This window comes from Phyllopteryx taeniolatus, chromosome 12 (genome assembly GCF_024500385.1).
Source record: "Phyllopteryx taeniolatus isolate TA_2022b chromosome 12, UOR_Ptae_1.2, whole genome shotgun sequence".
In the NCBI taxonomy this organism is placed as follows: Eukaryota; Metazoa; Chordata; class Actinopteri; order Syngnathiformes; family Syngnathidae; genus Phyllopteryx; species Phyllopteryx taeniolatus.
Genome location: NC_084513.1, coordinates 19,476,135 through 19,497,996, shown reverse-complemented (window position 1 = coordinate 19,497,996; position 21,862 = coordinate 19,476,135). Strand labels below are relative to the sequence as shown.

The 21,862-nt window shown below is 41.9% G+C and overlaps 1 protein-coding gene across 1 annotated transcript; it reads left to right on the top strand.

Annotated features, from left to right (window-relative positions):
* The first annotated feature begins 648 nt into the window (after window positions 1-648).
* Window positions 649-10,255, top strand: ackr3a (atypical chemokine receptor 3a). The gene is made up of 2 exons (XM_061792813.1): window positions 649-825; window positions 5,438-10,255. Exon 2 carries the CDS (start codon window positions 5,489-5,491, stop codon window positions 6,620-6,622), a length of 1,134 nt encoding a protein of 377 aa, XP_061648797.1. The 5' UTR covers window positions 649-825; window positions 5,438-5,488; the 3' UTR covers window positions 6,623-10,255.
* The last annotated feature ends 11,607 nt before the right edge of the window (window positions 10,256-21,862 follow it).

The window sequence follows — 21,862 nt, the reverse complement described above, 5'->3', positions numbered from 1 at the left end:
TGGCTCTAAGGATGATTTGTGGTCAATGCTTTGTATTGTGCCAAGACAAAAAAAAGCCACTAGCTTCTGGCATTCAAGTTTTTTTCCCACCTAATCTGAAAAAAACAACAACAACAACAAAAGGAAAGGTGTATCTTTTTCCAATTATCATTAGCTGATATATTGATGTTTTGTAGCTAGCCACCCCTCTCTTCTCAGTACAATGCAAGTTAATGAAAGAGGGAAAACAATTTTGCGTGCAATTTTTGGTTTATTTTACATTGTTATCAAAATGGGCATTGTATATATACTTGACAGTCAGTTACTTTTGGACTTAAGTACATTTCAATCTGTAGTTTTTTTGTTTTTGTTTTGTTTTTTTCAACTAAAGGAAACGAGTTGACTTTATCATTTAGCCTTTCTTTTACAAGAGTATGTCCACTTCTACTTAAGTCGAGCCCATACTTTGGCCGCCTCATCCAAAGGTACATTATTTGTTTGATACCCCTCATTAGATTTTGCAGGTGTGCCATAGTGCTGTTTATACTTGTAGTTTTCCTCTTACAATCAGGACAAGCACGTTCCTCGACCCTCCCCTGGCCGAAACCCGGCCATGCCCCCCACCCCCCTCTTCCCTGCCAATAAGGTCTAGCCTTGGAGGCGTTGCTGTTGCGCTCCCCGTCGCTATCAGCAAGTGCACGACGACTGATCCAGCCAGACTAGTACTCGGAGGACTCTGAGGACAGACAGCACTTGAGTGGATTTGATGCAAAGCTGAGCGAAAAGCGGAGAAGCGTGCAGAGAATCAGCGGAAGACTTGACCAAAAAAAAAGAAAGAAAGAAGAGGTAAGCTGCAATGAGGAGTTTATGTGCTGCTGGAGTAGTGACCGTTGGGATTTTATTAAGATATTATTAGCTCTGTGATATTATATGACACTTTATGTATTTTCCCCCACACACATAACGAATAAGGAACATACAGAATCAATATATATATATCAAGAATGCTCTTTAAGTTTGCATGGTTTCGACAATAAATGACCGCCCTTTTTCACTCTTTCCTCCCCATCTGTTGAATTGTAAGTTGTGTTTGATAAGAGAACTTTGTCTGTAATGCGCTGATACAAATCAACAATAGGCTCCAAATACATTGCGTTGTGTTTTCGTCTGCGACGAGATTGAACCGTAACGACACCGGCGACCGTTCACAAAATAACCAGTGGCAGTGTTTGTGACTAAACAATTAAAAAAGAATTTAAAAAAAACAAAAAAAAAAACATGTTGCACCTGCACCTATTGTCGTTGTGGGGAGACATCAGCACATGAAACGCCTTCGCTGACGTCTTATTGTCTGTGTATTGAGAGACAAAAGGCGTTGTTCTGAGCTCATTTGTAACTGGATGCTCGCGGAGGCTGAGAGAGAGAAAGAGAGAGAGTCCATGTTTAATATGTAAAAGTAGGAGTCAAATATTCACACAAGTGCAAATTGTGCTTTTATCCACTTTTTCAGTTATACATTATTTGGTTTTTTATTTGTCAGCGTTAATTGGAGTGATTCTAAACTCATTTTATCATCAATGAACCCTCCAATAAGAATATAAAAACTTTAAAACCATGCCATTACTAAGCCTCCGAGCACAAATCAGTCCTATTTCAAATGAATTATATCTACTGTTTGCTTAAAAGTAGTTATATGCTGTTTTTTTTAAATTGACATTATTTAAGAACAAAAACAAACAAAGAAGCTACAAAATGAGGTGCTCATTTTGATTTCAGGTGCTTCTTGGGTCTCTAAGCATAATTTATTCGCAATCTAACATCACTGAGTAAGATAAAGCCTTTAAAAACGTTATTGGGCCCCGAGCACAAATCGACATCTGTTAGACTCATTTTCTCTGCTTTTTTGCTTAATTAACGTTATTTACTGTATATTGCTGATCCCAAAATGTTGCTGTGTGTGTGTGTTTGTGTGTGTGTGTGTGTCAGTGAGCAACATACTGTTATCAAACCTCCTTACACAAATCAATGCTCTCTCCACATGTTCTCTCTTCTTTTGGTTAATTAGAGAGATTTGTGCTGTTTTTCCATTATTAAAGAACAAAAACAAACAAACAAAAAAAAAAGCTACAAAGGTGCTGAAACAAAGATGCAGTTGAAAGCAAGTGTGTGTGTGTGTGTGTGTGTGTGTGTAACAAGTAGTTTTCAAGCCTCCGAGCACAAATCAATGCCCCTTTACACTTATTTCCTCTTATTTTTCTTTAACTGGACACGTGACATGTTTCACTATGAAGGAACAAAAACAAAGAAAGATGCTACAAACGAGACGAACCAAAGATTCTGCAGTGTGTGCGCGTGTTATCTGATTGCTGCGGGTGTCGAAGGGCTAATTAGTTTGAAGCCTGCCGAGCTACCTGGCTCAGGTGTTTTCCATATAATATGAAGGAATTGGAGGCCATTGTGAGAGATTATCTCTGTGTCGAAAATCCCCTTGTTGCAAAGAATGGCCCTATCTGCTGTCAAGTCAAATTAAAAAGTCAAGGCTAACATTGTATCACAGAAGAAACATTTAGTTCATAATGGTTAAATGATTCCTCGAAATTAGAATTCTTACATGATTTATAGGCCTAATAAGTCCCAAATCCTCTATCAAATAGTAGTAAACACTTTACGCGGACAGCAGTTCTGGTTAGTGATTTGTAACCTTACCACTGATGTTACATTACCCAGCTAACCGCTGCCAGTTTTATTTTTGTACTTTACTACTGATAGATTTAGGGCAAATGTGACTACAGACATTTTAACGTGGAGCAGCTAATCATAAGGGGGGAAAAAACAAACAAAAAAACCAGATAAAATACTTGCAGCTGTAAGATTGGCTAATACGCGCTTTGAATGAGACACGATTGGTGAAACTGCGTGGAGAATGCATGTTAAGTTGTGTCAAATGGGTGGAAAGTCATTATTATTATGTGTGATGGGATCCTAAAATGTCTCCAGGAGCTGTGGAATGTTTTTATTTAGTTAAGAAAAAGAAGTGTGGGTGCAGAGATGTCTTGAGGCGGTCAGATTTCAACTTGTCACCCCAGTGGTTAGCGGCCCTCCATTGCGCAACGCGGAGGGGAGGCATTTTGCGTGGCGTCCCGTCTCCCGCTGATCTCGCCGCACAGTTCCCCTCTGTGGGCGTACAGGTCACTGTGGGGCATGAAGCGGGGTTAAGGCAGTCGTGCTCTGGTTTTGATCGGTCCTTCCCTCTACAAACCCCCGCCCGCTCCCCAGTCGACCTCTCGTATGGCGGCAAGCGGCGCGTTGGAGGAGCCGAGAGAGACCTCGCAGCACACTGTGAAGCCGGTGCAGCAATGTGGCCCAAATATGTCACTGTATAGGCTTGCTTCATTCGAAAGGACGGTGCCGATTTATAAGCATGCCACACCGCCTCGTAGGTCGCCCCCATCCCCTCCAAAAAAATAAATACTATATTTGTTTCCCATTTTGGTGTTTTAACAACTGCAAATTGCATTCTCTGTTTTGCTGGCATGCCACAATGTGCGCCAACACAGTGGAAGCCTTTAAAGTTGAACACAGGATGCCATTCAGCCTCCCACAGGAAACAATAGAAATAACCCATCCATCCATTTTCTATCGCACTTGTTCTCGATCGGGTCACGGGTCAGCTGGAACCTATCGCATTTGACTTCAGCCAAATTGAGCCCTGGACTGGTCGCCCAGTCTATCACAGGGCACAGATAAAGACAGACCACCATTCACATTCCCCCCTATAAACAATTTAGAGCCTTCAGCGAATCCAATGTGCATGTTTTTGGAATGTTTAATTCCCTCAATTTTCCACTGTTGTTATTGTGCCTTTTCCGCTAATGACTTTCTTCTGGCTTCTGATTGGCGAAGGAAGCTTTTAATCAAACTGTTGCTTTAGGTAGCTCATACCAAGGAATTTTCTTGTGGACAGATTCTTTTCACCACTGCCAAACATAAACATGAAATGTTTATTGGTGGCGTTAGATATGTAAATAATTAAACAGTTTGGACAAAACTACCTACAGGACACAGGAAGTTTTAAAGGGCAAGATGTTTTTATTTTTGCTGCGTACATGTGGCCTCCTCATAATGCTCCTGTCACTTCCATTTCTGCGTTTATGCAACAATTTGAAATGTTGTGCACGTGCTCCCATGTATTTAGCTTCAATGGTTGTAAAAAATGCATGTTCAAGGTTATGAAGTGTGTGTTTTTCAAATCATCTGCATGACGACAGCTCCTCTGAAACCTTGCAAGAAGAATAGAGAGAAACAAAAATTTTGTTCTTTACTTCTTCAGACACGTTAAGGGAAAACATTCTTTAAAGTGGCATCAGGTTTCTCCCCAAAGTGACCTGTGCCTTATTTTGGAATGCCAGGAACGCTCCGGAAATACACTGTTTGGGTTTCTTCATGCTGCTTCCTTATGTCTCATCTGCACTGCGCTCGAGCAGCTAATGTAAACATTTGTTTGTAACCACATGCCCTCACTCAACTCGACTGCAAATCAATCATGTTGACAGCAGACAGGACGACAGAGAGGCTCTATTAAAGTTTGAAATCCGTGGTCGAACAAGTTAACCACATTAGGATTCTTCAGAGACGGGTGGCAGACCACAAGTGACTATTTTATGAGCTCATGCTGCTTTTTGAGAATAAAACCTACATTCAAGAGCCAGAGAGTGAGATGAAAAATTGATTTCTCCTTCGCTCATTGTCTGTCCACTGAAAAGAACTGTATTTCATGGTAATGGGCATGTAAGTCAACAAATTGATTAGAGAAAAAAACAGTGCAACTGGCTGTTGATTCACTCTCAATCAGTTTGCTGTCTAAAAAAAGATGTCAACTACGGAAAGTTGAGCATCCGCACATACATCCACTGTGGCACAATTCCCCCAGGCAGCATTATTGCGCTCAGTACGACGACACAAGCATAGAAACAGGAATTCAGGACATCGTTCAAAGAAAGATTGTCACATTTACTTTGCTAATTTTGGGGAAGCCAGCAACTGCATAAAAGTCACATTTTGTTTGATTTCACTCGTACTGAGTGTGTGGCAATTTAAAGTCTGTTCCCATCCTGCCTAACATTGCGTTTAAAGCTTGGGACAACACACCTGGAAAACTGCTGTGGGAGAGAGTGAGCATACTGTGACAATTGGTGCTGGACTAAATGACACACAGAAATGCTGAGTTGAAAGTAGATTTTTCATTGGCGATATGGTATGACTCATCAAATATCTCAATTGGGTTGCTTGGAACAATTACTGTTGTGTGATTAAATATGTCAAAATAAACCGTGGATCTTACATACAGTCTTATGAAGGTGTCCAAACTGCTTTATTTGGGATTGGTGATACAAGTCTGATTTCTAGAGCTATATTAAGACAGTTGCAGGAATGATGAGGTAATGTCTTCTTCTTGCAGGAGTCCTCTCAGTGTGTCTACGATTTGCATGAACTCCCTGCGGTTGTTGAGATGAGTCTGAGCACCAGCGAGATGGAGGACCTGTGGGAGTCCCTGGGCTACCTCAACTTCTCCGACACCTTTTCCAACATTTCCAGCGTGGACACCACCGTGTGCGCCACGGCGTTCAACCGCTACGCCCTACTCAACTCCATGTGCGTCCTCTACACCTTCATCTTTGTCGTGGGCCTGGCGGCCAATGCTCTGGTCCTGTGGGTGAACGTTCGCGCCCAGCGGGACTCCACCCCTCGACACGAGACCCACACGTACATCGCCCACCTTTCCGTAGCTGACCTGTGCGTGTGCGCCACCCTGCCCGTGTGGGTGATCTCGCTGGCCCAGCACGGCCACTGGCCCTTCGGTGAGGTGGCGTGCAAACTCACACACCTGCTCTTCTCTGTCAACCTCTTCGGGAGCATCTTCTTCCTAGCATGCATGAGCGTGGACCGCTATCTGAGCGTGAGGCGCCACCGAGAGAACCAGGGCGGCGTGCGCAGGAAGTTCACCCGCCGCGTGGTCTGTGTCGGGGTCTGGCTCCTGGCTCTGGTGGCCTCCTTGCCAGACACCTACTTCCTACGTACAGTGAAGGCCTCACATGGGGACAGCGTGCTATGCAGGCCCGTGTACCCGGAGGAGAACCCAAGGGAGTGGATGGTGGGCGTCCAGTTGAGCTTCATCCTCTTAGGCTTCCTCCTCCCCTTCCCCGTGATCGCGTTCTTCTATGCGCTGCTGGCCAGAGCCTTCACTCGTACGTCCTCCCCGTCGTCCTCCACGGTAGAGCAGGAGCGTCGCATTAGCCGCAGGGTGATCCTGGCCTACATCGTGGTGTTCCTGGGCTGCTGGGGGCCATACCATGCCGTGCTGTTGGCCGACTCGCTCTCCCAGCTGGGCGTGCTGCCTCTCACCTGCGGCCTGGAGAATTTCCTGTATGTGGCCATGCACCTCACCCAGTGCCTGTCCTTGCTACACTGCTGCTTCAACCCCATCCTCTACAACTTCATCAACCGGAACTACCGCTACGACCTCATGAAGGCCTTCATCTTCAAGTACTCCACGCGGACTGGCCTGGCGCGCCTCATCGAGACATCCAACGTGTCCGACGCGGAATACTCCGCAGTCGCCGCTGACAACCCCCCGCAGATATGAGGAGCTCTCCGTTAAAGCGTCATGATTAAAATTCCGTCCACCACCAACTGACGTCATATTTGACGTTAAATGACATGTACAGACATTTTCTGCAGCTATATCAAAAAATCCTGTGGACAGGAGTGTATCACTATCGATGGAGTGATTGCATAAAAAGCACTTAGGGAGCAGTTTTATTAGTGAAATCATGTATATACATGGTTGATTTTTTTTGTTTGTTTTTTTGTTTTTAAAGCCAAATCAGTGCGTACAAACCTTATATGTGTAAGGTTGAGTAATGCAGTGTTTCCAAACATTTATTAGCCAATGCACATATTTCACATTAGAAAATCTCATGGCACACCACCAAACAAAAACATTATTGTGGAATGATGATGATCTAGTCTCCATTTACTCACAAATTTAGTGAAATCTGGCCAAGGTTTATTGAACACAAAGCTGACTTATTGTGTTGTATGAACCGCAACAGGTGGATACAGAAGTTTATTGTACCCTTTATCATCTAATGAAAGTACCATTTAAGACAAATGAATAACAGATTTGTAGACACAAAATTATTTTCGGACACTGTGCTGCTGCTCAGTGGTTGGGAATCACTGCATTTGTGTGTGTGTGTGTATCGAGAGAGACTGGCAGGCATTGCTAGAACTATACTAGTGAAATGGCATGTTTAATCAATCTATTTATACTCACTTGAACTGTTTGACTTTTGTCACTCACAACACTGCTCTACCGCACTCACATCTGCCTCATCCTTTCAGTATGTCCACTGACTGGCTCCTTGTTCAAGTCCTGCTGTCACACGTTAGGTATGAAAACCTCATGGTGTCACCTCAGTTGAATCCTTCAACCAAAGAAGAAACACATTTACTGTACTTCACCCTAATTGTTCTTATCTTTTGGGGCTTACCGTAACGATTGATACTATCTCTAAATAGCACATTAATGACTGAAGCGCTAAAATTAAGCCATCATGTAGACATAAAAGGCTCAGAAACGCTAGTTATCCTGCTTCACTAGCTTTTTTTGTGAGCCTATGTTGCTAGCATTGCTACGCTTTGATGTGTGTTAGTTTCTTTTTTCACATTATCAGCTTTTTTTTGCGAGCCATGTCTTTAGCATTGTCATGCTATGATACAGTATTGTACAAAAATGAAACCTTTACATATAAGCATGGTTACATTAGAAAGCCTTTTATCTTACAAAAGGCTACCAATTTAGTTGTCCTGCTTCGCTAGCTGCTTCCTACCCTCACCTATTGTCACGAACTGTGGGTCGTGACCGAAAGAACAAGATCCCGGATACAAGCGGCCAAAATGAGTTTCCTCCGCAGGGTGTCCGGGCTCTCCCTAAGAGATAGGGTGAGAAGCTCGGTCATCCGGGAGGATCTCAGAGTAGAGCCGCTGCTCCTCCACATTGAGAGGAGTGAGATGAGGTGGCCGGGGCATCTGATCCGGATGCCTCCCGGACGCCTCCCCGGTGAGGTGTTCCGGGCACGTCCCACCGGGAGGAGACCCCGGGGACGACCCAGGACATGCTGGAGAGACTACGTCTTTCAGCTGGCGTGGGAACGCCTCGGGATCCCCCCGGAAGAGCTGGAGGAAGTGGCTGGGGGAGAGGGAAGTCTGGGCTTCCCTGCTAAAGCTACTGCCCCTGCGACCCAACCTCGGATACGCGGTAGAAAATGGATGGATGGATACTTCACTAGCCTTTTTCGTGATCCTGTCCTTAGCATTGTTGCATTGTGATGTGTGCACTAGGCTGCTAACTCCTAGTTAGCCTGCGTCTTTAGTATTACCTTACTGTGATGTGCGGGCTAAAATGAAACCATTACGCATATTAATAGTTACCTTATGAAGACTCTTAGTTTACATTAAATGTTGCTAACTGCTAGTTAGCCAACTTCATAAGCCTTTTTCTGTTACCCTTTGTCTTCTGTATTGCTGCGTAGTGGTGGTGTGTGTGTGTGTGTATTAGCTAGCTGCTAGTTAACCTGCGTCTTTACCATCATCTTATTGTGATATGTGAGCTAAATTTAAACCATTGCATGTTTAAAGTTACATTATTTAGCCTTTTATCAGACATAAATGACTGCTTACTGTTAGTAATCCTGCTTTGCAAGCCTGTTATCTGACATAAAATGCTGCTAACCACCAGTTAGCCTGCTTTGCTAGCCGTTTTCCACTAGCCATCTGTGATATGTGTGCTAAAATGAAACCATTACGAGCATTCGTATTTGCCTTATGAAGCCTCTTATCAGACAATAAAGCTGCTCACTGCTAGTTTGCCCGCTTTGCTAGCCTACAGTATGTCTTTAGCATTGCAGAGTTGTGATACGTGTGCTAAAATGAAGGCATTACACATTTTCATATGTATAACTTATGAAGCACTTATCTGACAAAATGCTGCTAACTGCTCGTTAGTCTGATTTAGGAACCCTTTTCTGCTAGGCTGCATCTTTATCATTGCTGCTCTGTGATGTGTGTACTAAAGTGTAACTTTTATCAGTGTTCATGGTTACCTTATGTACTGTAGCTTATTGCTAACTGCTAGTTATCATGCTTCACTCACTTGTTTCTGCTAGCCTATGTCTCTAGCTTTGCTGCGCTGTGATGTGCTAAAATGAAACCATTACATGTGTTCATAGTTACCTCGCGAAGCCACTTATCAGACATCAAGAGCTACTAACTGGCTTTTTCGCGAGCTTACGTCGTTGGCATGCTGAGTTGTATGTGCTAAAATGAAACCATTACACGTTTCTAGTTACCTTAAGTAGCCTCTTATCAGACAAAAGGCTGCTAACTGCTAGTTAGCCCTCTTCGCTAGACTTTTTCTATTAGCCTGTGACTTCAGCATAGCCGTGCCATGACGTATGTGGCTAAATGACCTCATACCCACATTACGCACATATTATTGGGTTTTAAATGACTGCTAGGTAGGTGAGTTTATTCTTAGAGTCAGCTCTGGCAAAGCGAGCTAGCATTGTCTGGAGAAAAGGTCATAAACAGAGTCACGTTTCCAACACTTCCCATTGAAGGCGTAGCCAATAAATAACCCTCACTTGACCCTTTTCTCACAGAAGTGAAAAGCCTCATATTAAAGGGTGTGACTGGCCTGAAAGGCGGGTGGGTGGTGGGGTGTGGGGGGGGCGTAACAAACCAATTATCTCTTGAGTTCAGGCTTCAACTGTAGGCCGACCGAGTGTGAACTCAAAAAGCTGCCTGTGATGCTGTTTCTATGTTACATTTGGAATGGAATTAATCCTGCTGTATCAGCACATCAGGGCCACACAAGCACACACTGACTTTTACAACCAAATAACAAACGAATAGCTTTACTGCTTGTGTGCAGGCAGCAGCTGTGATTTTGATGTGCAACTACAAAGTGTTGATTCGAGGACCAAATGATTGCGGTTTGTCTTGTGTTTCTGTGAGCGCGGGTGTGGTCATGTTTTTTTTTTTTTTTTTTTTTTTGTCTTAGCCACCTTCCAATGTGGGGGAATATTATCATTTCATATGCTGACATGGTTTCATGTGATCGAGACTGGGGAGAAGAATATGTCTGCAACGGCACAGGCATCCCTTTGCTATTTGTAAAATTGTTCTGTCAAATATATTAAACACAGTGAAAATATTTTGTCTCCGTACTTCCCGGCTCCTGTCATAATAATCTCACATCTTGATTTATCCTTATGGCAGTGGCTGTCAAACTAGGGTCTCCTGTCCTCCGGTGGTCCGCAAAATGGTTTGCAATAAATGACAGGTATGTCATATTCTTCGGACTGGTGTGCCGATAAAGAAAAAATAAATTAATTAATGAATTAACCGTACTAAACCCAGTACTCCTCTCTTCCTTAGCTTTGGGCCAATTAACAGCTCTGTGACGTATGACATACTGTAAATCTGACATCCCTGCATGCAAATATTTTTTTAAACGAAATGCATATTATTGCAGGAATAATTCTATATTTTTGAGAATAAAAGGTGTATCCTATTTTTGGGGGAGAAATGTGTCTTTTCCCCCAAAAAGGTGTACTATTACAACAATAAAGTTTTTTAAGATTGACTTGTTAAAATATGACTTTATTCCCTTGTCAACTTTGACTATATATCATAATATTGCAACTTTTTTCCCCAGACAAAATTCATTGTTGTTCTTGTAAAGACTACTTCATTTTTTTTCCACACAAAAAAACTACCTCATGCTCATAACATCTCATAACTCTCCCCCCCCCCCCCCCCCCCCCCCCAAAAAAAAGAATTTGTTATCGTAACTACATTTTTTTATTCTTAAATGAACGTTTTCAACTTTTTAATTCTTATGGCATTTGGAGCTACATGTGGTAACAGTATGTTTAAAGACCCTGTAAAGTGAATTCAGAGATTTGTTTTGAAATACATTATATACATTTGTGCCTGAACCACAAAAGTGTAATGCACTGCATGGGAAAGTGAACACAGATGCTGTCCTTTCCATCAAACAAACATCCATTATCATCGTGCGTATAGAAAGATACATCAATCAGTGTTATGTTTCCTCGAGGAGGAAAGGAAGAATAATTCCAAGGTGCATAAAACTTGTGACATTGACTTTGCCGAGCCCCTCCTCCCCGGTGTTTCTTTAACCTCGCGGTGTCACCACTCTGAAGCTGTTGTCTTCAGGATACAGTGGTCTGACATAACCCTGCAGATGACCTCCTCGCAATCATACCGCCTGTCCGGAAGGCTTCAGTCTTTCTGCTAATCAGCAACTTGGACCTGTGCCCAAGATCCCCATAGACCCCCCCACTTCAATGGAAAGTTCACTTTAGAAGAAGACTTGGGAGGACCAAGAGGTGCACGGTGAGGGGGAAAAAATGCACAATAACAATGGATTGTTTGGGTTTTGGAAATAGAATCTTTATTAGACCCATGTGCATTATCTGTTGAACAGCTGGATGAAAAATTTGGCCTTTACATAGTTAATAATTAACATTTTTTTTATCCCTCCATGCATATTCTATACCGCTTTTCCTCATTAGGGACATGGGTGTGCTGGAGCCCATCCCAGTTGAGTTTTTTAGCACCCTGGACTGGTGCTAGCCAATTACCGGGAAAATAAAGACAAACCTCTACATACTGTACTTTTTTTTGTGGCCAGTGAAATTTTGCCACGATTTTTGTTCATTACTAGTTATCCGTCATGAAAATGATAATAACATACAGGGTCAATCATATTACATATTAGTTAAGGGACAAGATGTGTATTGCCTTGGGGTCTAGCCACACACCTAGTCTGTAAACAAACAGTGCTGCTCAGGTTCACGAGCTAGTTTGAAAAATAATTTAAGAAATGGTTTAAAAGACATTTCCAGCAGTGTTTAAACAGCCTTGCGAAGATAAACTATTGATGTTGCACTTTCCTTGAACAAATGCATGTTGATGTTTCATTTTAAATTTCAAAAACATGAAATCAGTCTCTGTTTAGACATTACATAAGCAGTTTGTTTTGCATTTTCTTCCCTTACTGTGTTGAATGTTAAACGAACCATGACCTTAAAACCAAGGTACGTATTGAACCGCAATTTTTGACTGTATACCCTTTCCGATTATAGATTTTTGTACAGTATGTGGTTTGACCGTTATAACTGACTCCCTAAGGGCAGCCAAAAAATACAATGTGGCTCTTGATGAAAACAAGTTTGACATCCCTGATGTAGAGTCTTTAATGACCCTAACGTGCATGTTTTTGGAATGCGGGAGGGAGCTGGAGTACCTGGGGAAAACATGCAAACTCCACACAGAAGGATCTGAGTTGACATTTGAACCCAGAAGGTCTTAACTCTGTGAATGTTAGGCAGAAGTACTAGCCGCACTGCTTGTGCTTGGGATGTCAGTCTCTTCACATGAAGACACAGTTGACTTTCTTGTGCACATTCCGTTCTTTAACTATTGAAGCCAACCTGTTGTGGCTTTCGCCATATTGTACTGAGCAGCCAGGGCGAATACTGTTGTGGAGTTGAATTTCCTGTTCCGTGGCTGTCATCACAAGATTCCTCTTTTGGAATGACTTCCAGGGCAAATAATATACACAAACACCTTCCTCTAAGGTGTTATGAAAAAAAATAAATTGCTGAGCAGCTTCTTGGCACGTTGTCCACCTCACCAGCAGCTGTTAGCACCGGCTGTGGTCCTCCTGTTGAGGAAGCCGCATGTAAGTGATGTCTCGACGGTGTCGTTCCTACGCTGTCCAGCTTAATTTCTCTCTGTGACGCGTTCTTGGCCCTGCAGCACTCCTACTGTGTGAGGGTTACTGCTTCCTCAAGCGCCACACCCCTACCAGCCCATGTGATATTTTCCAAGAGCAGACCAGACACCGCCTGCTGCTTTCACCTCATGCCTCGGCTTCCTCAAGATGTTCTTTTTGTTTTATGCACCCTGATCCACTCTCGCCACTTTGTTTTAGCTTCATTTGAGTGGCCTTATTTGTTTGCGTGCAACGTCCTGTCTTCATTTCTTTGGTATACAAAACTGTATGTGTATGAGTTTGAGTTTATTAAAACTTCATGCTGATTGCATGACTTTACATGCGGAATTGAAGCAAGAATTTACAAAGTCAGTGATAAAACTACATGAATGTGTAAGCATACCTAAAAAAAACAATTTTTAAAGACACAAACCATCACATATGCAGACACAGTGAGATCATGATTAAAAACACGTACTATATGATATCCTGTAAATGTCATATTACTCTTGGGTAGGTTTGATGGATAGTTCTGGCTCTGTAGCAAGGATTGTCCCAAAATTATGACAATCCATATATTGATGACTTCACCCCCCCCCCCCCCCAAAACATGGGTTTTTTGTAGGTCTTCCAAGGATTTTCTCAAATCTGATGACAATCCGCTCAAAATCTAATATTTTTTAATTGCATTATTATTTTATAAGAATATATACTGAAGCTCTACAGTACACTATTTCTAAACATGTTGATAGAATTATTATTTAAGTATTTTGTGCAATACATTTTATTTGAATCACTACAACTACGACTACAGTTATTTTGTCACGCTATATTTAAATGTAACGTTAATGTTAAAACTGTGCAAAATGTTACAGTGGCTCACAGTAATATTACAAATATTTTTTTAGGAATAAAACATCTGCCTCAATGTAAAAGATGTGTCTGTGATTTTATTTATCCAGACAAATCGTACTCTTCCTTGCGTTTTGGGTGAAACCCTAAGCACTTGAATATTATTTTTCAACTCTAGCTAAGTCACTTGCCAATGGAAAAAGCAGCTCCTCTTTAAAACATAACTAACAATTACGTATCGGTTTATTACCTTCACCAAGCATTTTAAGGTATGTTTTAGGTTTTTTTTCAGTTTGTTTTCTCCAAATCTAGAAGGACAATCTTAAAACACAATTTGCAGGACAAGAGTAGCATGGAACTAAGGAAGAACCCATTTCATTCGGGGACAATTTTGCTCAACATAATGTTTCTTTCATTAATTTTCCAGCTGTTTACAACGGCAATACCGAACTCTAGGTCAGAGATTATTGTCAGAAAGCTTTATGTGGCCAGTTCACCCTAATACTTTCTTGTGTGTAAATCTGCTGCCTTGTTTTCCAATTCAATAGAACTTGTAGATGTTGTGCTATTTTTACTGCTCATGCAGGCAGATGGCAAGAGGCTGAAGTGTGAAAATAAGACTAAACATTTACTGTACGTGTGAAATCACTCAGGCAAGGTCTGCATGCATGAATATTAATCTAAGCCATTTTTCCTAAGTTTTTGATAAGCACTGGCTTTTTTAGGATACTGGACTCAGCCAAACAGTGGACACTGAAATCCAGCATATTGGCATTTTACAAACATATTTGGCAGCTACTTCATATGCTTTCAACCCATTCTTAATGGGCCTGTCTCTTTGGGCGAGATTTAACGGGAGAGGTTAATTGGCCGGCGATGAAACACATTAATGGACCATGGCTTCGCGGCTCACTGATAGTGTGTATGAACGATGAACCAGTGCGGAGTAATTTAAAGCGTCTGTGTTTTAACACAGGCAAGCGCATACATCTGAAGCTGTAACTTATTTATTATTGCTGGCCTGTCTCCAGACGTTGAGGCTCGCTCTGCTCCCACTTCAAGCAAATTAAAAGCTCTTGAATTAATAATGAAGTCTCAGGAAGGAATCTCAAGGAGTTTTGGGAAAATAAGGAAATGTTGGAGTTTGGTATCAGCAAAGGAGCAAAAATGTGAGGTGTACAATTCTTATTTCTTATTCACAAGTACACAGACACTGTTAGTGGATCGATATTGTATAATCGAACCTTGAATGGCGACCAATGTTTTCAGGAAAAAATGCTAAACTCACGCAAAACCCCACATCTTTGGGTCAGTATTAACTCTACAAGTGCGTTTGCAGTTATTTGTGAACACAGTACATATAAAAGCCCCAAAAGTATTATACTTTGGGCCATGCAAGAAAAAAAAAAGTAATATAATTGTGGCCTAATGGTTAGTACATCTGTCTCATAGTCGACGGGTTTGAATCTCAGTTCAGGCCTTCCTGTGTGACGTTCACATTTTCTCACCGTGCTTGCGTGGGTTTTTACATTTACATTACAAAAAAGTGCACGTTAGGTTCATCTAGTAGTGAATTTAACTTGTCCATAGGTGTGATTATGATTGTGAATGGTTGTTTGTCTCAATATGCCCTGCGAGTAACTGGCAACCTGGGAATATTCTTATTTTGAAATTCTAACAAATTGTCCATAATGTTTTGTGTACGAACTTAGAGGTAGCATGAGGGGGGGAAAAATCACCATAAACATAAAGAACCTATTAATAGAACCCTCCATCTATGGTGGCCCACGATGACCTGCTGCCACTCTGACTTCTTTTAGTCAGGCTTGACTTTTCCTAGCGGTGACTATTTGAAGCAGCTTCCTGTTTGAAAGAGTCAAACACAACAGAAGGAATTCCATCCTGCTCTTCACCGTGGCGTTTTACCTTTTCCCATTCATCTGCGTTTGAAAGTGAATGCCTTAGCTCAACAACTCCGCAGTCTCATTGTTTACACCCGGGCACCGACCGACTGCTTGCTGGTGGCCGTGGCAACCGCAACAACCCCCGCCGATGCTGAGCTGACAAAGCCAAAGGTCTTGACAATGAAGGGGAGGTTTAATATATAACTACATGCTTTATTACCTGCAACATGAGGGTAGCAGATATTTGAATGAATAGTTGGTTATATCATATTTTTAGTTGCAAATGAAGGGACATGCAGTAAATGTGGAAATGAGGAACAATTGTTTTTTTTTTTTTTTTTTTTTTGTTCCTCCTCTGTGGAGAGGGCTAATGGTGGAGAAATTAACCTTTAATTCACGGGAAACAGCTCTGGTGGACATTCCTGCAATCAGCATGTCGATTGGAAAACTACACTGTGTGATAAAACTGGCCTTGAATTGTGGCACACCTGAACAATGATCATACTGTCTAATCAGCATCTTGATATGCCACAACTGTGAGGTGGAAGGACTATCTCGGCAAAGGAGAAGTGCTTACTTGCACAGATTTAGACGATATTTGAGGGGAATAGGCCTTTTGTATACATAAAAAAAAGTGTAGTATCGTGATAAAATGGCAGCAAAAATAAAGGTTATGCATGCATATTTTTGTTCAGCATAAAATGAGTGACAGTCATCATCAAAATATAACCTGCGGCGACTATAGGCCCGGTTAAAGTGGATCTCCTGTGGACAATACTCCCATCTCCAGTCAAAACAGACACAGTGTTCCAAAGATAACCCTTACTCGTAGAGTAAGGATTCCTGCTGTTTGCTGTCTGATGCTCACCCATCTGATGGGGGGGGGGTTCAAGACCTCATAAAACCATCCCGCGGCTTTTTGGAGAGTGCAAGAACATAATCTTTTCCAGATTTCCAGAAAGTAACTGTATAGCGTGGATGGACCCACCACGTTATAGTCTTCAACACAGGGGTGCTGATTTACTCCACATTTCTGGCCAAAGCTGCCGCTCCAGTGTTTACATTACACACCTCCCCATTCAGCCAGCATTTTGTCGGACGCTGTGAACTCGTGATCAGCTCGGCCCGTGCCAATGAAGATGATAAAACATCCGAAAAGTGTCAAAGTGTCAGCCAAAAGGAGGCAGCTGCTTTGAAGATTAGCAAGACTTTTGTTCATGTTGTTTTAAGCACAGTGCAATAAATAGTAATAAAAAAAACTTCTTATATATATATATATATATATATATATATATATATATATATATAACCGAATACATTTAATAGAAATAATCCATTCCAATAATCTTAACTGTGTTAAGTGTAAAAATGAACTATTGTAGTAATCATGAAAATAAAACACTCCTACCTGCTCGTGACGAAAGAGTTAGCGCTAGTTAGTAGCTAATGCTAGTGGCTAGTCTTGGCTAGTAAGTGAGCGGTCCCCGAGCCGATTCTACAGTTTACTCGTCTCGTCTCAACACTTTTTGATGAGGCAAGCCCATTTTTGGGGGAGTATGTGTTGCAAATAAACCACAATAAACCAACGAAAATCACAGGGCCTGTTCAGAGTAAGTCCTTACTGAACTGAGCTCAAGTAAGCTATCGCAAGATTTGGGGGCTGAATTCGGGCGAAAGGCAGACTACACCCTGGACTGGCCATTAGTTAAACACAGAGCACATATAGAAACAGACAAGCTTCACACTCACATCCACACCATCACTGAGTGGGACTTGAACCTACGCTGCCTGCACGGGAATCAGGTGAGTAAACCGCTCTGACTTTAAAGGCGTATTTGTCTTAAAAGTGTTGGTTGAATTAAAAATTGAAGGACATTTTGAGGCAGATTTTGAGATATACACTGTATCTGTATTCCATTCTGATCACAATAGGTACTCAATTGGGGCTCTCAGCCAAATCACCATTTTCCTCTTCATAGACCGTGAATGATTTATCCGTTTGGGATGTTGAGAAAGTAATGTTGGCTTATTTTGTCTGCAGTGACATAATGATAGAACGACAATGCTTTATGTTTTTTTTTTGTGGTTTTTTTTTTTACTCTCCAGCGAAAGATTTATTTGTTTTCCCAAAGTGATGAAAACCCCATCAACCTTTCGACTGCGAGTGCTGTTTTGTCTGCGATTAAGTTAAAAGCAGACAAATGTCCTCCTTGGTTCCAGTTTGGGGTCACACTATGGAATTTTACTGGGGCGGGGGGACAAAAAAACACGCTTGTTCATTCAGACAAACCAGGGCTTACCAGTCACGTCAACATGCGTGAACTCATTTTAATAAGCTTCATAAATGTCTTGCCGTGGAAGTATTTTTTGTCTTTTTTCAAGAGATGAGGCATTTATCACACTTACCAGGAAGCAAAACTCTTGTGAAACTCAACACCAAGCAGATTTTGATTAGCACGAAGCCTTTCAAAAGAATATGTAGAATAAGTTTGTACATATATCTATTTCAAAAGAGACATTATGCAATTTGTTTTCCCGTAATTTAAAACACTTCCTAGGCTCTTACACACTCTATTTCTTGTCTCGTTGAAATTAGCCAATTTTTCGGGTGACTGGTGCTGTCTTATGCAAGTGGGCAAGAGTAGACCCTGCCCCATATAGTGCTGGGCCAATGGTGAGTCCTTTTGTTACTATGACAACTGGGGACAGAGCATGAGCCTTGCGACTAAAGCGCCTTCAACAGAGCAAAGAGTGTGGCAGAAAAAAATCAAGCGCCCATTATATTGTCGCTTGACAAAGGCTCTGGATCTTCACACGGCCTATCTGATCATTTCATGGGTGGAGAAGTTCTCCAAAACATTTTTTTTTCTGCTAATCCTTCCAAATTTTATCAAGTAAAATAGTTCAAGTCTTGTGCTAAAATGTTTAAAAACAATTTTGTCGATTGCACTTTGCATTTTCAAACTGATGTCATGTGCAGTACAGTAGGACATCACACCTTTGTTTAAGACAGTCTCAATTTTAATGACAATGAATAGAGGTTAACTTATTTTGACACTTGCACAACAGTTAAGAATATTAAAATGTTACTTAAAATATTGCCTGTAACAGTAAAGGTTTTATGATGTCCCTGGAACAGTGAATCTCTTGAATTGTCTTTCTTTGTGAGATTTCTGTAACCAAAATCCTTAGCCTAATAGCATAGTTGCCTAAGTCATATAAGAACGTTTTTGGAAAACAACTAAGCACTAGTTAATAATATTTTCTTTGTTTCTTTTTTTTTTGTAAGAGTAATTTCAAAATTACTTGGGCAATTATGCTGTGAGGCTCATGTAAAAAAATATATATCTTGTCCCTAGTTGGCTTTCACTTTTGGGTGTGGAAGGACTGACAGTTTGGTATCCGTTTACTGGGGTTTTTTTTTCTCACTGAGGAAAACGGACACAAGTCACACCCTGAGGTGAAAATGAGTATGTCATTCAGCAAACAAGAGGTGCTCATCTTGCTCTCCATAGCAGGCCTCAAAGTGAAACTGAAACTTCTTCCTTCGGTTTTTACTCTTGTTAGAATGATGTGATACATGGTGAATTTGACAATGAGCCTACCCAAACACACACACACACACACACACACACACAGACACACTTGTACAGTACGTTTTGAACTACATTTGACCGTCTGCTTTACATTCTGAGACCCCAAAGACCAGCGCGTCGCCACGGCCGAGGTTGACTCCAGTCGTTACAAGGCTCTGATGTTCCTCTGATCCATTTCAGCCCACCGCAGAGAGTTTCCTCTTCGCTGTTTTGCTAGGCACCATTTCACAGGGCTTGACAAATGAGTTTGTAAAACTGCTCCTGAGAAATAAAACAAATCAGCGCGAGATGAATGGGGGTAGGAAGCTGCCGTTTCCGGGTGGGGAGGGTGTGGAGGGGCTAATGCTGGGGGAAGCTGAGGGGCTGTGTGCGTGTGTGTGTGAGTGTGTGTGTGTGAGAGAGACACCCGGTCTCAGTGTTCACCCGCACAATTGACCAAACGAAAACACTCCAAGAGTTGTATTCCCCCTCCGGCCCTTTTTGGATATGAATAGATTTCCAGAAGCTGAACTCGGGCATTTGTCCTCTGCTCATCACAACGGCCGTGGTGTTGAGTCTCCTTTGCGTATCGATTACCAGCTTTAGTTGCCTTCAGTTGTCAGTGTTGTCACAGCTGCAGCTATTTCATTGTTCCCAAACAACAGAAAGATGTAGGATTAACCCAGCCGTACAGGTCACTTTGAAACAGCTAATATAGTGATTAGTACCGAGCCGCATCGCCATGGGAGAGCACATATTTGAAGATGGGGGCAAGAGAACTGGATCTTCCAGTGTTTTGCTTAATTCAGGTGCAATTTATTGAATAGACTCGGGGTGAACAGATGTCCTCGTTTTTTCTCTGGAAAAATCCACTTTTTAAGACCTTCTTGGTAGTTTTTGTTTCTTAGTACCATTTTCCCGCACGGTTTGACAGGGCAATCAGTGGCTGCCTTTTTTAGTTGCTATTCATGCAGCCATTGGGCAATCTACATTTATCCATCCTATCCTATGTCCCCATCAAGATAGTGACGAGCTCGAGCCAATCACAGCTGAATCTGGACTAGAGCCAATCGCAGGTCACGTACATACAGCACAACCAACCATTGTTTATAACCATTGTAAACATTCACCCCGATGGAGAACTTAGACTGATGAACCTAACATGCATTTTTTGGGTGGAATTATCCACTTTAACTTAATGTGTCCAAATATTATTTATTAAATGCAGTATATCAAAATCTTTGTTCATCTATTAACGCCAGTGACAGGCAGAACAATGAAATGCTCTTCCATTAGATGGCAGAACGTACAATAAACCTGTGTATACCCCCGTTGCCATTCATACGACAGAATAAGTCATGGCTTCAGCTTTCACATGAAGTAAGTCAATTTGTGAGTAAATTGAGACGGAATCATCATTATTTCAGTAATCATACATTTGTGACCTTTTTGTTTGCTGGTATGACGTGAGAGCTTCATAAAATGGATACCTTGGCTCAATAAAGGTTGGGAAACACTCTATTCGATTAACTAAAGAGTGAGGCTAGACACTCTGCCGTCGTGTTGAATGGTCAACAGAGTTGTCGATCTCCATTGTTGTCCTTTGTTTACAGTTACGTTCCTCTTCATTGTTGGACTCATTGACGGCTTATGTCGTGTCACGCCGCTATGACGCATGAAACTCAAGCCAGATCTGGGTTTAAATGTTTGCGGTTCAAAATCAAGATTGAGATAACAACATTATTGTCCTATAAGTGACCTCTTTACTCACGCTGTAGCCATAACGAGACAACATAAAACAATGTCTATGGTTCATTCATACAATTTCTATACGGTACTGCTTATCCTGTTGCTATTGTGTATCCCAGCTGATATTGAGCGATCTGCGCACTCTTTGACACAAAAAGCCTGCAAAATTGATGAGAGAGAGAGAGAGAGAGAGAGCGAGAGAGAGAGAGAGAGAGAGAGAGAGAGAGAGAAGAAAGAGAGAGAGAACAGTTGACCAGCATTTATTTACCTTACCCAGAAAACTCAGAGAACACTTTCAAACAGTAACTTGGCATCCCGCAATCTTCTCAAAGGTTGTGTGATGATGTCAGTGCCAGACTTGGTGTGATCTACAAAACAGTTGTCAGATAGTGACCATTGCTTTCAACAAAACTAGGCGAGGGAAGTGAGTGTCAAACTTCACACTCCTGTCCCGACTTTCCACGACTTCCTTTTAAACAGATGCCGTTCCGCCTTTGATGCGTCCTCTGAGGCCGGAAAATTAAAAGGCAGTTTTGACAGGCAGTATGAAAAGGGCTTTTGTGAATGAAGACCATACCAGTTGCACAAGCAACTGCTATGTGAACCACTCGAACCACTACCAAACAGCCCAAATATGAAAAACAAGGCGATAAGATAACATATCATCCGTAGCGCTATTGTCCATCTATTTGTTTTTATAGCACATGTCCTCATTAGGGTTAGGGGTGAGCTGGAGCTATTTCTATCGGACTTTGGGTGAGAGGAAGGGTACACCCTGGACTGACTGTTAGCTAATTGCATGGCAATTATAGAGAAACTCACATTCACCTTCAGGCCTACGGTCAATGTAGTCTTTATTAAACTTAAAATAAATGTTTTTGGAATCCGGGAGGAAACCAGAGTACCTGGAGAACACCTCCGCAAACACAGAGAGA

What these genes read in the sequence shown, in the direction of transcription:
- ackr3a (XM_061792813.1), top strand. Translation starts at nt 5,489, where the DNA reads ATGAGTCTGAGCACCAGCGAGATGGAGGACCTGTGGGAGTCCCTGGGC.